This window comes from Triturus cristatus, chromosome 3_1, assembly GCF_964204655.1.
Source record: "Triturus cristatus chromosome 3_1, aTriCri1.1, whole genome shotgun sequence".
NCBI lineage: Eukaryota > Metazoa > Chordata > Amphibia > Caudata > Salamandridae > Triturus > Triturus cristatus.
The window spans coordinates 9079219-9095555 of record NC_140583.1 but is presented as its reverse complement, the minus strand read 5'-3'; the positions used below and the strand labels follow the sequence as shown (position 1 = coordinate 9095555).

Genomic DNA, 16337 nt, shown 5'->3' with positions numbered 1-16337 from the left:
AACTTTTAAAATACCAAAATATTGCTTGAAAATCACTACTGTAACCAAAACGCATTTAATCATTTGTTTACAGGAAATGTCCCGGGACTGAATCCAGGATCCAGTCCTGTGGTTAGAAAAGTAATCCTTAAAGTAACTAATTGCAATTAGCTTGAAATTCCCATTGAGCTCAATGTATTATTGTTTTTGAAATTGTGTTGCCTATTGCAACCGCTGTAACTATTATATACAAAAGTCTGTTGCCTATTGAAAAGTATTTATCTAAAGCATCTCAATCTCATCTCAGTAGATTTTGATACCTATTGTTGGTTCTAAAATAAAACTACATATTTTTATACAAAAACCATTGGCCTAGAGTTTAGTTCGAGTGTGAGAGACCATTTGCTGACTGAGTGTGTGCAACAAATGCTTTACACTGTCCTCTGATACTGCCTTACTGCTCGACCAAGCTACCACTTTAGAGAGTAAGGTTATATCTAACTTCAGCCTCTGCCAAACCTCTGGGGACTGTGGACTCTGTCCACCCTGTACCTATAAGGAAACAGTATTTACAGAGCCACTTTCTTACACCCAACAAGTGTCAATCTCTCCAAAACGATCTCAAAAGTAATATAGGAGCTCCCTTGAAGAAAAGCACCAGGACCGAATAGGATTCCCGCAGAGGTTTTTCTTGCATATGTGGACTGAAATACTCAAGAGTTTTTGAAGCGATTGTAATGGCAAGCAACTGCCCAGATTCCTGGTTAAATGGTATCGTACCAATATATAAGAAGGGACACAACGATGACCCAAAGTTTATAGCCCAATAAGTCTAATCGAGACCTATTGTAAAATGTTCTTCTAATTGATCTTCAAGGCAGTGGATGAGTGGGTCACAGATTCCTAAGTGCAGTATAGTAATGAAGTAAAACTGAAAGCCAGGAGCACAAGTCATGACTGCCTTGCAAACTAGAACTTGCACACTGATAATGAAACTTGGAACCATTCGGTTTTGTTCATTGGACCAACATTCCATGGTCACATTCGTGCCCAATAAACCCATTTGTGTACAAGAGGACCCTGCAAACCCAGTTAAAATATCCTGCTTTTACATCTTCACAGCAGAAAGACAGTGCTCTGTGTTTTTGTCTACACAATTTGGAACACCTTTCCAGATTTGAGGATTTACAGACAAGCTCATTCTTTTTTGTAAGGTAAGAAAAATACAGCTATTGTCACAACATACACAAATCACTACCCCAAGTTACATGCATCTTAACACGACAAGGGAATTTAAAATGAATACTGCACGTTTAATATAAGAACTCACTAAATTTATGGTCACCAGAAGCAACTGGCTGAAAATACTTAAACTATACCATAAATGCTAACTGGATGGGGTCTTTGAAGTTGTGGTAATAAAGCCGGCTATTAAAATGATGTTTGGACAACATAGTTCTGGAGGGGAAAGAACACATTGTCAAAGTTCCCATAGGCATGTAGAAGTGTAAACTTCCCCAAGTATCATTACTTTTTTTGAAGAAGGGCCCTGACATACCTACGACTATATTTGCAATGTCTTGTGTAACGTGAAAATATACACAGTGGTTGGGCACAAGAATACAAGATTGTATAAGAACTGTCCTGGTGACATCGCCGTGCTGAAAATGCAGCCATGAGCTCTGTGCTAGCCTCACCTCACCTCCCCACCAAGTCTCTGCTATTCTGAGGGAAGTAATTACAGGTTGCAAAAGCTTTCACCACTAGAGATGTTATTTCCAGCTGCTCAGACCTGGCTCAGAGCAAAAGGCTCACGCCAGCCCCCGCTCCAGTTAACTCTTGATTAGTCAATCCTGCTTCGGGATGTGCATTTCACTGCTGGCAGCTGAGCAGTTCAGATCAGAAGAGAAAGACTGCTATTACTACAATCAACAAAACAAGGCCGACACGTAAGACTCTGGAGACTAACCCACTGGCTATTTTCATTGATTTGACTGAGAAACAAGAAGACATGAGAAAAGTTCTTCCACAACAAAGATACTGAAGACAAGAGAGTATCCGGACGCTCCAATACCCTGGGAGAATTCTCAATGGTGGCAGTGATGCGAAGAACATGACTTAGATACAACTTGGCTCGTGCTGCACAGGAATCAGGTCGATACAACATTTTCTGAAGAAGTTAAAGCATAAGTCACAGATTCAGTGACTGGACCAACATTGCAAGAAGCATCCATTTCACCCAAGGGAGAAGGGATCCACCTTAGCCTCACAACATAACAAGAGAAACAGACTCATCGGAAGTGACTGCAGAGCCGAGGACAGCTGACCGTATACAGGCACCGCAGCCCCACTACACAGAGCTTCTTGAAACACGTTAAAAAATAAACAGCAACTGAATATAAAAATGATGCAGAAATGTGTGACGCATAGAAAAGGAGGAAAAAGAGCGTGATCAATTTGAGAAACTGTAAATCAAGCTTCCAGAGAGTGGGCAACTAGCAGTATAGAATCAAGACAGGTTGAAGGCGCACCAGAGGCAAAAGAAGTGCTGAAAAAGTCCTCAAGCTATACGATACAAACAAGAAGTCCAAAAAGTAAGGGAGAGTAAAATTATATTTTAAAAAGAAATAAGAAATGAAGAAGGAATAAGGGCAACAAATACTTTCTAAAAAGTTCACCCATTCATGGTAGATAAAAACGACAATGAGAAGTCCTAAGACAACCAGCACTGCCATGATGGTGTGCCTCACAGCAGTGACTGCTGAGCGCGCATTAGAGCAATAATGGTGCAGAAGAGCTGAGCGGAGAGTCCTTGTTGGGGAGAAGTGGTGGATGCAGGGTACACCGACTATAGCTCATGAAGGTCTTCCACATGGAGGTGGTTCTTGCAACTTTGATCCTCCTCTCTGCGTTGGCCGATCACTGCAGCGGCCTCACACGGGAGAAGCGCAGCTTGTTAGATATGGCAGCAACACTCTGGTGTTATCGGAATCGTCTAGGGATCTCACTGCTGGGAATTAACCTCTATGGGTGTTACTGTGGGACAGGGGGATCCGGAGCAACTGTTGATTCTGTGGATCAATGTTGCTTCCTCCATGACTGCTGCTATCACCACTCAAGAGTTTTTCTCAAGTGCCACAGCAAAGTCAAGTGGAAAAATTATTCCTTTAGGTGCAAAGGAGCAGAGACATACTGCATGTCAAGGGGCATGTGTAGCCGCATGGCCTGCGAGTGCGATAAACAGTTTGCAGAGTGTCTGATGAAAGCAAAGCCCAACACGGCACATTTCTTCTATGACAAGCAACAGCTGTGCCCAGGACCAAAGAGCACCTGCCCAGATAACTTTCCAAATCGGTCAGAGATTCTAAGCTGGCCACGGACTAATTCAATATCTCAGAATCAATCACAGCCTCAAGACCAGCCACCAGAAAAATGAAACGAGTGGATGTTAGACAAGTTGACATGTTTTTGTGTCATCATAAAGTCCCACAAACTTGAACAAAAGCTTGGAAGCATGAGGAGCCGAACCTCTACCACACACAGTGACTGGTTTTTCTCAACTTATCCAGGAGCTCCAAGCACAGAGAAAGTCCCTACATGATTCAGAAGACGGCTGCAACTGTCTCTACATAATAAAGGCTTCGAACAGACTTTAAAAACAGAGACACTCGGACTCCCATTAAAAAAGGTTCATACAAACAAAGCATCAGCAATGGACCGCAAGTACAGGTACTGAGCGAGCGCCTCTCTAACGGACATGGTCTCAAGCTGAAAAACAGGACGGAAATGTCAAAGCTTTTAAAAAGTTCATATGGATACTGCACAGAGGGTTGATGTGTGGCGCCACGTACAGATCTCAACAGTTGAACCTTGCCCAAGGCTGGGAACTGGCCTCCAAGCATGAATGCCATACACCTCTCACAAGCTTGGCACTGCACTCAGCAGATACAGAATCATTCTAAAGGGATGGCTGAGCTCGGAGAAAACAGAAATGGCTTTTTTAAGACTCAGGCGCACAGTAGATGCCGACCATCTCTCGCATAAATATTAGGTACTGCACTCCAAACAGACATGGAGTGTTACTCCAGCAAAGACTGTGTGAGGAGCAGATACTGACCAAACAGTCATCTGTTCAGACCCCTTTCAGAGGCTGAGCACACAATTAGTCTACCAATCAATGCATGGGCACAAACTGAAAGATACTGAACATCCGGCTGACAGTGACTGACTGGGCTGCAAGTGGATACTGACCATCTCAGGCAGACAGAGCACTGGGCTCCGTCCCCCAGACAACGTCATCTAAGTACAGACACTGACCGACAGCGAGTGGGCTTCAAGCGTATATGAACCATTTCAGATAGAGAGAGCACTGGGACGCAACCCCCAGACACCATCATCAGAGCACAGACACTGACCATCTCTCAGACAAAAACAAAGCACTGGAATGCAACCCCCAGACACCATCATCAGAGCACAGACACCGACCATCTCTCAGACAAAAACAAAGCACTGGGATGCAACCCCCAGACACCATCACCAGAGCACAGACGCTGACCATCTCTCAGACAAAAACAAAGCACTGGGATCCATCCCCCAGACACCATCACCAGAGCACAGACGCTGACCATCTCTCAGACAAAAACAAAGCACTGGGATCCATCCCCCAGACATCATCATCAGAACACAGACAGATACTGATAGTGTCTCAGCTGGAGGCTGGGCACAGCCCAACTACTGATACCAACCATCTCTCTAAGTAACAGAGCACTGGGCTTCATCTCCCAGATAAAGACTGGACACCAGAATCGTAACAAGGATACTGACCATATCTCAGCCAAAAGCTGGCCACAGAAGATCCCAACCCGCCACCCCCTTCAGACAAACAGAGAACTAGGCTCTCTGTGCCAGACAAGGGTTCGGGTCAACATCACAGCACAGATTCTCAGCCAAAGCCTGGGCACAGAGCAAGCAGGAGTACCAACCGCTGGTCAGACAAGAGCTGCACAAAGGGCTCCAAGTACATACACTTGGACTACTACTTCTACACATAGGCCGTGTTCTGAGACTAGATATGGTTCGCCTTTCTGAGACTGAGCGCTGTGGAGGCGCAAACCAATTGCAACATCCACATGGTTCACATTTTAAACTACAACAAAAGAGCTTCAAGAAGGAGGAAATAGATCTTTTCACACAGACAGCCATATTGTACCCAGGGACCTTGAGAAATATGAGGTCAGTATAACGCTCAGTCAAAGCCAAGAGCAAGGTGATGACACTTCCGAACAGGGCGGCGTCCTCTTTGCAGGTGATGGGAGGCATGCAATAACTAGAAACACCCTTGATGGACTGGTGAAGTTGAAGGATGTGGGAATAACCTAAGTTCTGGCATGGGGGTTTTAGGAACGTGAGAGGGTAGAAATAGTACATGCTCTAACTTGCGCTATCCAGGTTTGGACGAGTGGTGGGAATAGCCTAGGTTACGGCATAAAAATCAAGCAATGGAAGGGAGGCATGTGGAAGTATCACAGGCTCTCTGGCAAGCGAAATCCAGGAAAGGGAGGGATGTGAGAATAGGGTAGGTTCTGACATGAGTGATAGGGGATTGGGAGGGATGTGAGAATAGGGTAGGTTCTGACATGAGTGATATGGCATTGGGAGGGATGTGAGAATAGGGTAGGTTCTGGCATGGGGGATATGGGATTGGGAGAGATGTGAGAAAAGGGTAGGTTCTGGCATGAGGGATCTGGGATTGGGAGGGATGTGAGAATAGGGTAGGTTCTGGCATGGGGGATTTGGGATTGGGAGGGGTGTGAGAATAGGATAGGCTCTGGCATGGGGGATCTGGGATTGGGAGGGGTGTGAGAATAGGATAGGTTCTGGCATGGGGTATATGGGATTGGGAGGGATGTGAGAATAGGGTAGGTTCTGGCAGGAGGGATCTGGGATTGGGAGGGATGTGAGAATAGGGTAGGTTCTGGCATGAGGGATCTGGGATTGGGAGGGGTGTGAGAATATGGTAGGTTCTGGCATGAGGGATCTGGGATTGGGAGGGATGTGAGAATAGGGTAGGTTCTGGCATGAGGGATCTGGGAGGGATGTGAGAATAGGGTAGGTTCTGGCATGAGGGATCTGGGATTGGGAGGGATGTGAGAATAGGGTAGGTACTGGCATGTGGGATTGGGAGGGATGTGAGGATAGGTTCTGGCATGGTGGATCTGGGATTGGGAGAGGTGTGAGAATAGGATAGGTTCTGGCATGGGTGATCTGGGATTGGGAGGGATGTGAGAATAGGGTAGGTTCTGGCATGGGGGATCTGGGGTTGGGAGGGATGTGATAATAGGGTAGGTTCTGGCATGGGGGATATGGGAGAAGTGTGAGAATAGGGTAGGTTCTGGCATGGGGGATCTGGGATTGGGAAGGATGTGAGAATAGAGTAGGTTCTGGCATGGGGGATCTGGGATTGGGAGGGATGTGAGAATAGGGTAGGTTCTGGCACTAGGAATAGGAGAGTTGCGGTTACAGCAAAGGCTCTGGCACAAAGGATCTAGGAATGTTAGATATAATCTGCACAGACACAGTTTTACAGATAAAACAATATTGTACACAAATTTGTGGAAATCGGATTTCAGTGAATATTTATCATTTGTGCGTCTTTATTTGTTTTGATCCTATTAAAATCTTTGTTTCAATCACATTTCAGAATTACAAAATAAGTGTGATACATTTTTGCTTTACTAACTGCTTAAATAAACGTGTGTATAGTTCACAGTTAACATGCATCTAGATTGTGTTGTATTACCAAAAAAGTGACATCCTACAGCCTTTCCTTTCACTCCTGCGGTACCCCAACAAAATTGTTTTTTTTTTCTCTAACCGCAAAGCAAGAGGAGTTTGTAAACACAAATCTCCATATTAAATAAATTGGCATTAATTTGTCAGAAGACACTGACATTTGACCTCGGTGTTTGAAGCAGCAAATGTGACAAGACAAATTTCAAAGGCTTTTTAGGTCTCGCCTGTCGAAAAGCAGCGCATGTGCTACTCTCGTCAGAGAGACCTTTTGGAATCGATTCTCCCCAACGCTTGCATGCACGCGCTTGCATGGACAAAGATGGCTGCTCTCGCCATCTGTCCAATGCAGACAGCATGTGCGTGCCCCTACGGACTGTGGACAGTCCGATACCATCTTGTGCTAAGCTTGCCATTGTCATGGCAACTCTTTGCATATGATGTCCACACACAGGCGCGCACATGGCGGCTTGCAGCTGAAAACAGAAAACACCCCTATGGCTGCCGGCTCACTCACTCAGCTGACACGGCCAAGCAGTCCCCACAGGTTCAGAGCTCATTTTCTCTGCGAAAAAAGTGCAAATAAATCAAAGGAGCAAAAATAATCAAAGGATCGGTAACACAAACAAATTAAATACAATGGAAAACACTTTAAATGGAGCGGGCTAAGAAGCGCCAACTGTGACGAAGACGGGAACACGCAGCAACAAGAAATGGCGCCACTTGAACACGCAGAGAAAGACATTAACGAACTGACGCAGCCACTTAAATCTGCCTCAGGGCACTACAGGGAAAGTCGCACAGTTCAGGGGATGTCGTGATTGGTGGGAGAGGGCCATATGAGGAAATGTCTCTTGGCTGCAGTAGATTTATTTATTTTATTGATTTGCATAGCGCTACTTCGTAGCACTACTTGCCATCTTAATGGTTCAAGGAAATGGACTGATGAATACAGTCCCATCATGCTCAGCGCTCATCACTGAAAGTCTAAGACTGTCTGAAATATGTCATATGACCATTTGACATAAATGCAGCGTTAATGCAGCCTGCTGTGGGCGGAGAGGTTTCAGTCATTTGCTGCAGGAGATTGAAGTTTTCAGACTGGTGCCTGTGCCCTCAGCTGCCCCCCAGCTCCATTGCTGCTGCCGGGCCCTTTAAGAGCTGCAGTGATGCCAGCCCTGGGAATGCAGTGTTGTGAGTTCCCAGTGCTGGAAATGGCGCCTGCCTTAAAAAGGCCTCGTCCTGCCAGCGGAGGGTAAGGGCAGGCCTTGAGCCCAGTACGTTTCCCATTCCTCAGGGGAAGTGGTATACGATGGGGTCTGAGCCCCATAGCGCGCCAAGATGATCCTAAACGAGGGCCATGCGTTGGAGCAAAAAACGGACTGTTTGATTTTGAGTATGACAGATTTGAAAGAAAAAACGCTCGTATTTTTTCCGTTATGAGCATCAACTTTCAAGGAACCGTCTGCGAAAAAAATCCATTACGACAATAGACAATTACAAACTGAAGTAAAAAACACATATGAGAACGAGAAAGAACAAGCATTGAAAATGCAATAGGTCTCGACTTTGATTAAGTTAAAGCCACTTGCTTTGCTAATAGTATTGTATAGCAAAGCAAATGGCTTTAACTTAATGAAAGGCAAGACCTATTGCATTTTAATGCTAGTTTATTTATTGCTTATACTTTTGCGACCCACCCGAAATTGGCTAGCGGCCCATCAGTGGGTTGTGGCCCACATTTTGGGAAACCCTGTTCTAGCTTATATCTGAGTAACCTTTTGCTTCACTAATAGGCATATTTTTTTAAAAAAATATTTCCAAATATTACGGCATGCATGCTTCTCTGCAGCAATCTGCATTAAACTTCCGGCACAGTCCTGACTCACTGTAATTGGAGCTGGGTGGCGCAGTGGAGTTGGCAACAGTGTTTATGACAGGACCAAACTTGCCTCTCTAGTCAAGATACTACTTTGGGAGGGTGCAGGGTACCAAGCAACCTATCAAAGGCAAGTAACTTCCTTTGCAAACAGTCACGCACAAATATACACAGAATATTTACTGGTAGCGTGTTCCTATAAAAACAGTCTCCTCCTGTGCCTTATATATTCCATGTCCCACACTTTCAGTGTTATTGTTTCTCCCGCCCCTGAGCTTGCAGCGATGGGGCTATTGTTTTTATAGTCCCCAACAATGTTGTGCTGGTGTCATCAGAAGATGTTACAGATATGCTAGGCCTAAAAACAAAAGGGATGCACAGATCCACGGCACAGGCTGCTGTGGGTATTTGCAGAGGTTAGCAGTTGACATCCAGGTCTACAGGCTTCGCCCCCAACTATTCCCCCATTAGGACAGCTCAAGTCATACCTGCACAGAGGTTGTCAGCCCACCAAAGGTTTTAGGCAGCTGTATGGCTCAGCTTGAGGTCTTTTTCGACTCATAAGCTCAAAGCGAGCTAAACTTTCACATGGATTCTGCCTGCCACCCACACACACTTTACACAGCAAGAAGTAAAGACAAAGCAGTGGCAGAATATGAAACCAGAAAACCTTGGTCAGTCCCTTCATCCGCACTTTACCAAACTGTGCGATGCTCACTGGCTGCATGAGAGCTCCCTGTAGTGTTCCCACCCATGCACATGAGTTGGGATTGTGAGTTTTTAGGGTTATAAAGTCTCCAATACTCGTCGGATGCGTTAAACACCGGATTCTGCATGTTATTCCCCATGAGCTCATCGTAGGAGTGATGTCTCCCCCGTAACCGGTGCTATCGTTATGTATCCAGGCCCCGAGCACAGATGTGAATCCACGTTACTGCCTCCAGCAGCGCCTGGAAGAGAGGGGGCCCTTGAGGCAGAGAGCCCGGCAGCCGACGGCCACCGAGGGCGGCGCCATCAGTTAATGAAGGACTCACTGAGGACGGGCGCCTCCGCGGGAGAGCGGCCTGGACAGTCTGAAGACACTGAGGCCTGGGACACGACACACCTGCCAGGGGGTGACTCCGCTGCCCCCTCCCCGGTGCACCCAGCTCCACCTGCAGGACAGGGGGGTGGGACAGCCTGCCCTCCCGGTACTCCAAGCCTGCCCTCCCTCCTGCTGCCCCCTCCCGGGCGGTATTCCCCGCCCCACCTGTAGTACAAGGGGGGTGGGCCAGCCCCGGCTCTCACCTGCACGAGCACCTTGACGTACATGAGCGGGTGCGAGAGCACGGTGAGGCCGGAGCCCAGCAGCACCTGGCTGAACGTGTCCGCCATCTTGGATCTGACAGGTCACGTGACGGGGTCAGAGTCTGAAGGAGAGCGTCTGACCCGCCCGGCGCAGCGTCATGACGTCAACGCGGCCTCACATGCGAGGAAGGGCTTCCCATCAGCTTTGCCCCACAGCATGCCGTCGTGACGTCTCACAGGCTGCGCTGAAGGAGCGCGCCTTGTCATATGACGTCATGACGCGTCTTGACAGTGCGTCGTTGCCTGGATACCGCGTCCAAGTGACTCCTGCAGGTTGGAGTGGAGGCTGTCCTGAGGGTAAGCGCTAGTGACTGAGCTCGAGGGGGGGTGCACTGAGTGTGACTGAGCGCTGACTGAGAGTGAGTGTGAGTGAGCTCCGAGTTTGACTAAGTATTAAGTGTGAGCGAGCACTGAGCATGACTGAGCACTGAGGGGGGGGGGGCGTGCACTGAGTGTGACTGAGCTCAGACTGTGAATGAGCACTCAGTATGATTGAGCACTGAGTGCGACTGAGTGCTGACTGTGAGTAGTGAGTGTAAGCGAGCACTGAGCATGACTGAGCACTGAGTGTGACTGACCTCTGACTAAGCACTGAGTGTGACTGACCTCTGAGTTTGACTAAGCAATGAGTGTAAGCAAGCACCGAGTGTGACTGATCTCCGAGTGTGACAGAACACTGAGTGTGACTGACCGCTGACTGAGTGAGCAGTGAGTGTGACCGAGCACTGACTGTGACTGAGCTCCGAGTGTGACTGTGCTCTGAGTTTGACTAAGTATTAAGTGTGAGCGAGCACTGAGTGTGACTGAGTACTGAGTTTGACTAAGCATTGAGTGTAAGCGAGCACTGAGCATGACTGAGCACTGAGTTTGATTAAGCATTGAGTGTGAGCGAGCACTGAGTGTGTGACTGAGCACTGAGTGTGACTGAGCGCTGACTGTGAGTAGTGAGTGTAAGCGAGCACTGAGCATGACTGAGCACTGAGTTTGACTAAGCATTGAGTGTGAGCGAGCACTGAGTGTGACTAAGCTCCGAGTGTGAATGAGCTCTAAATATGATTGAGCACTGAGTGTGACTGACCTCTGAGTTTGACTAAGCTTTGATTGTAAGCGAGCACTGGGTGTGACTGATCTTTGAGTTTGACTGAGCACTGAGTGTGACTGAGCGCTGACTGTGAGTGAGTAGTGAGTGTAAGCGAGCACTGAGCGTGACTGAGCACTGAGTTTGACTAAGTATTGAGTGTGAGCGAGCACTAAGTGTGATGAGCACTGATTGATTACTGAGTGTGACTGAGCGCTGACTTGAGTGAGCACTGAGTGTGACTGAGCACTGAGTGTGACTGAGCTCCGAGTGTGACTGAGCTCTGAGTTAGACTAAGTATTAAGCGTGAGCGAGCACTGAGCGTGACTGAGCACTGAGTTTGACTAAGCATTGAGTGTGAGCGAGCACTGAGTATGATTGAGCAATGAGTGTGGCTGACCTCTGACTGAGCACTGAGTGTGACTGACCTCTGAGTTTGACTAAGCAATGAGTGTAAGCGAGCACCGAGTGTGACTGATCCCTGAGTGTGACTGAGCTCTGACTGTGAATGGGCCCTGAGTATGATTGAGCACTGAGTGTGACTGACCTCTGAGTTTGACTAAGCTTTGATTGTAAGCGATGTAAGAAACTGGCTCTATATATACTGCACCGAAGTGAAGTACAGTGTGTATAGAGTCCAAGGGTCTCCAGAGGTTTGGCAGAGGTTAAAGTTAGATAGAACCTTACTCTCTAAAGTGGTAGCTTGGTCGAGCAGTAAGGCAGTATCAGAGGACAGTGTTAAGCATTTGATGTACCCACTCAGTCAGCAAATGAATTCAGACACTCAAGAACTGAACTCTAGGCCAATTGTTTTTGTATAAAAAATATACTGTTGTTTTATTTCTAGAACCAAGAAAGCCTGGTACAGGTAAGCATATAAAAACTTTTCATCTACAAGATGCTGTTGTTGAATACTTTCAAAATACAGTAGGACTTTGTACCAATTCGAATTTACAGGGGTTGCAATGCAATGAACAAACTTAGTAGACTCATTACTTAGGAATCAATAGGCTTTTTCAGTAAAAATGCAATTAAATTCCTTTTCGGATTACTTTTACTAACACAGTGCTGGATCCTAGATTCAGCACCGGGGCATTTCCTGAAAACAGTTGAGTAAATGCGTTTTAGTTAGAGGTACAATTTTAAAGAATATTATTGTATTTCAAAAGTTGACACTTAGAAACTTTTTCACATAGAATCACCAATGTTATCCTATGGGAGGAAATTCACTTTACCGGTAAGTTAATTTAACGTTACCTTTCTTACTCAGTGCTCGATACATAGATTCAGCACTGGGACATTTCCTGAAAACAGCTGAGAAAATGCGTTTTGGTTATTTGTGTGATTTTTAAGGAATATTCGTAGTTTTCAAAAGTCGACACTTAGAAACTTTTTGGGAGGAAAAGTGTCAATGTTATTCTGTGAGGAAAAACAGGTTATCAATTTCGAGGTAAGTAATCAGTATTTTGAGTTATGGTCCTGGGGTTAGACTCAGGGGTCTCCCAGGGTCAGTGATGCACTGTTGTTGCACCCCCAGTGGCACTAGGGCAGCCGGGTGCAGAGTGTTGAGGCCCAATGTTATCCTATGGCAGATAGGGGGGCACTGGTTGGTGACTGCTGACAAGCAGGCCACGGGGTTGTGGGAGCCAAGCTCCTAGGGTTTAGCTCAGGGAAAGTTGGAGACCAAGTTAGAACAGAAGGGACACCCTCAGCGGCTGGGTGCAGGGTGCTGTTTTGAGGTCGGGTGTCCTGTTGATTTCAATGGAGATTCTCCGGGACAAAGAAACACTGCAGGCTCGTGGACGAGGATCTTCCAGGAGCGACCACCACTTCGAGGGGTAAGTTGGGATGCGGAGGGTTGGTTAGGCACCGCTGGGTTGGGCACACAAGGCTGTGGGGCGTCAGGTGCAGAGGTGCCTTGGCACGTCGGATTTTCTTACCCGCTCTGGTCGCAGTAGGGAGGGTCCTCTGTATTGAGGCTGCAGGCATCGTCAGGAGGCTTGAGGCAGGTCAGGGGTCGCCGGATCTCGGGTCAGGATCCCCGGGGGACCTCCTCTTGGTATTTGTGCACTTGAGCTCGGGCCGGATTCGGCGGGTGCAGAGTGTGCGGGATTCACGGTTCCTGGCTGGCACCAGAAGCTGCAGTTCAAACACGTCCGGTGTTCATGGGAGAAACAGCTTGGAAAGTGTAGGCAGGCAGGTCCTCCGGGGTTTTTGAGGTTGCTGTCCGCTGGACATGCCGGGGTTTTGCAGGAGCAGGTTCGAGGGAAGACAGGCCTGTAGGGCTGGAGCCAAGTCAGTGGGCGTCGTCCTCTTGTTAGCTCTGCACGGCGTCTCGTGATTCTTCTTCTCTTCATTTTCTTGTGGTTGCTGGATCTGATGAAGGAAGGTTCAGGGTGCCCCCTAAATACTAAATTTAGGGGCATTACAGGTAGGTAAAGAGCAGGGACCAATGGGTCCCTTCCCTGGGGTGGGTACACCCCCTATTCTGCCACTCTCCAGTGGGAGGGGGGCAGGAGCCTGTGCCTGGTTGGCTGAGTCCCCCCATCCTCAAGATGGCGGTGACTCGAGGTTGTGCTTCACCTGGCCTCCTCCACCTGAGGGGTGGAGTTGGCAGAGGTGGGCACACCTCTTTTCCTCACTTGTTTTTCCTGCCGGTTCTCCTGCCCAAAGTGGGGGGTAGAACCAGTGGGGATCAGTTGCTGAGATCAGCAAATGGTCTGGAGAGGCTCACAAAGGCGGCAGGCCTTTGAAGTCTCTCCTTCATGAACGCTGCCCATCCTTGGGGAGGAGGCTTGGCACCTCGTCCCAGGATGTGCATTGTTTCAGGCCCCCGAGAGCAGCGAGCTCTCGACCCAGGGGTCCAGAAACATGTCTGGTGGTGGCAGCCTAAGCAGCCCCTCAGTCAGGTCACTAGTAGTTGGTCGAATTTCACAGGGCATCTCTTAGATTCCCTCTGTTGTGCATTTTACATTAAATCCCACACTGGCATTAGTGTGGGTTTAATGTGCTGAGAAGTTTGATACCAAACTTCCCAGTCTTCAGTGTAGCCCTCATGGTGCTGTGGAGTTCGTAATGACAAACTCCCAGCACCATATACTCTTAATGGCAGCACTGCACTTACAGTGCCCAGGAATGGACTTGGGCACTGTAGGGCTACAGGGCTCATGCACCTGTACCCTCACCACTGGCATAGGGCATCCAGGTAGAGGGGTGACTGATGTATGCCAGGGCAGTGGTTTGTGGGCATGGCACACGGATGTTTGCCATGTCGACTCTTCACTTTGTTCTGCACCAAGGCACTCAGTCTGCAAAGGCATTGTGTGAGTGTCAGGGTACAGGGCCTCTGAGGGTGGCACAATAAGTGCTGCAGCCCTTAGAGGCCTTCTTTGGTCACAGTGCCCTGGGTACCTGTGGTACTATTTACCAGGGGCTGATATGTCGCCAGAGATGCCAATTGGGTTTGTTTTTGGAGAAAGAACACAGGCCCTGGGAACCTGAATGGCAGGGACCCAGGGCACACCAAGAAAAAGTGCATAAGTAGTCTGGCAAAAAAGGGGGGGGGGTTCTTGCACTAGAAACCCACTTTCCTACAAGTGAGCACTGGGTGTGACTGATCTCTGAGTGTGACTGAGCACCGAGTCTGACTGAGCGCTGACTGTGAGTCAGTAGTGAGTGTAAGCGACTACTGAGCCTGACTGAGCACTGAGTTTGACTAAGTATTGAGTGTGAGCCAGCACTGAGTGTGATGAGCACTGATTGATTACTGAGTGTGACTGAGCGCTGACTTGAGTGAGCAGTGAGTGTGACCGAGCACTGACTGTGACTGAGCTCCGAGTGTAAACGAGCACTGAGTGTGACTTAACGCTGACTGTGAGTGAGAAGGCACTGTGATTGAGTGTGAGCGAGCACTCGCTGAGCTCTTCTTGGAGCCGGCCTCGTGGCGTGGTCCTGTTCCCCCTTGCTAAGCCGCACGAGGTCCCCTGCACCTCGGGGCTCCTCCATTTTGGATTGTACGTGACTCTACGCAACCGCCTACGTGACCCCGTTCCACCCGGCCTCGGTCCCAGCAAGGCCGACATCGAGGCGCCAACCCTGGCCAGGGGGATACCACGTGCACACTTCCCCCCTCCCGGCGGAGGGCAGTATCGATGGGACCCCCAACCGTCCTCCCACACCTAGGTGCGCTCGCCCCACAGCTCTCTGGGGCCTGGCGCCTCTCCTGCTGGGCATCTGGCCGCTCCCAACCCGGCCTCTCTGCCCCCCCGGACGCAAAGGTCCGGACATCAAAGGGCTCCAGACCTATATCTGGGGCGACCCGGCAACAAGACAGCAGTTGTATCCCGGAGTCAAGAGCCCTGCTGATCAGATCGCGGCTGACCCTACGGAGAAAGACTCATCCTGGAACCACGCTCTGAGCCCTGCTGACTACGTCGCGGCTCCACCGTGCTTAAAGACCTTCACGAACCTTTGGGGCCCTGCTGACGCTGTCGCGGCCCGACCTTGTTGATCTTACCATCAGAGCCCAGCCGACTTCGTCGCGGCTCGACCAAAGCGGACCTACCACCGGAGCCCTGCTGACCGTGTCGCGGCTCGAACCAAGAAGAACTACCACCCGAGCCCTGCAGACGCCGTCTCGGCTCTCCACGTCCGAGCTGCTTGAAGACCGGCACGCAAGGTCTGGCGCAGAGCCTCCCCGTACCAGGCTGGTACTAAGACTGTCCCGCTACCCTGCCCCTACAAAGACAATGAGACTCTTTCTGGATCCCTCGATCCCACTGTAAATATATTGAATGTGCTACCATTGATAAAGTACCGAGATAAGCATCTGATACGGAGTCCTGTGTGGTGGTGTTACTGGGCCTAGTACGACCCCAAGAGAAGGACCTCTCCCAGGAGGCTTCTCAGCGGCGCTCGGCTATAACCTTGCGGTAGGAAGGTGCCCCGGAGTGGTCCCCCTGACTCCTCGGTGGTCCTCCCTCCAACACTCTGAATGTGATTGAGCAATGAGTGGGATTCAGCACTGAGTAATGAGTGTTACTGAGCACTGACTGAGCGCTGAATATGAGAAGCAGCCCTACCCTTTTTTAATACTTATGTCGCTCCTCTGGCCAGACTTGTGAGAAGTTGGCCTGATGTATGATGTCACTAGTTATAGTGTACACCTTATATCAGTCCAAATACCCTTATGGTGATTGGTTGTAAAGTCAACCTTATAGACCAGCTATCCTAGTGGTAGCATGGACAAGAGCAGTCTTAGGCTAA

At 48.7% G+C, this 16337-nt stretch overlaps 2 protein-coding genes across 3 annotated transcripts in view; one reads left to right on the top strand and one right to left on the bottom strand.

Moving 5' to 3' along the window:
• The window catches only part of LOC146859586 (mitochondrial carrier homolog 2-like), a 201421-nt gene extending 191303 nt beyond the window's left edge, over positions 1-10118 (bottom strand). The window contains exon 1 of one of the 2 annotated variants that reach the window (XM_085646523.1): positions 9935-10118. In XM_085646523.1, the coding sequence (XP_085502649.1) occupies positions 9935-10021 (87 nt within the window). In that variant the 5' untranslated portion in view covers positions 10022-10118. The remainder of the gene's footprint in view (positions 1-9934) is intronic. The other variant, XM_085646522.1, reaches the window with a different exon arrangement.
• Positions 2048-3481, top strand: LOC146859587 (phospholipase A2 crotoxin basic subunit CBb-like). Its single transcript, XM_085646267.1, has one exon. It carries the CDS (start codon positions 2837-2839, stop codon positions 3413-3415), a length of 579 nt encoding a protein of 192 aa, XP_085502393.1. The 5' UTR covers positions 2048-2836; the 3' UTR covers positions 3416-3481.
• Positions 10119-16337: the final 6219 nt, after the last annotated feature.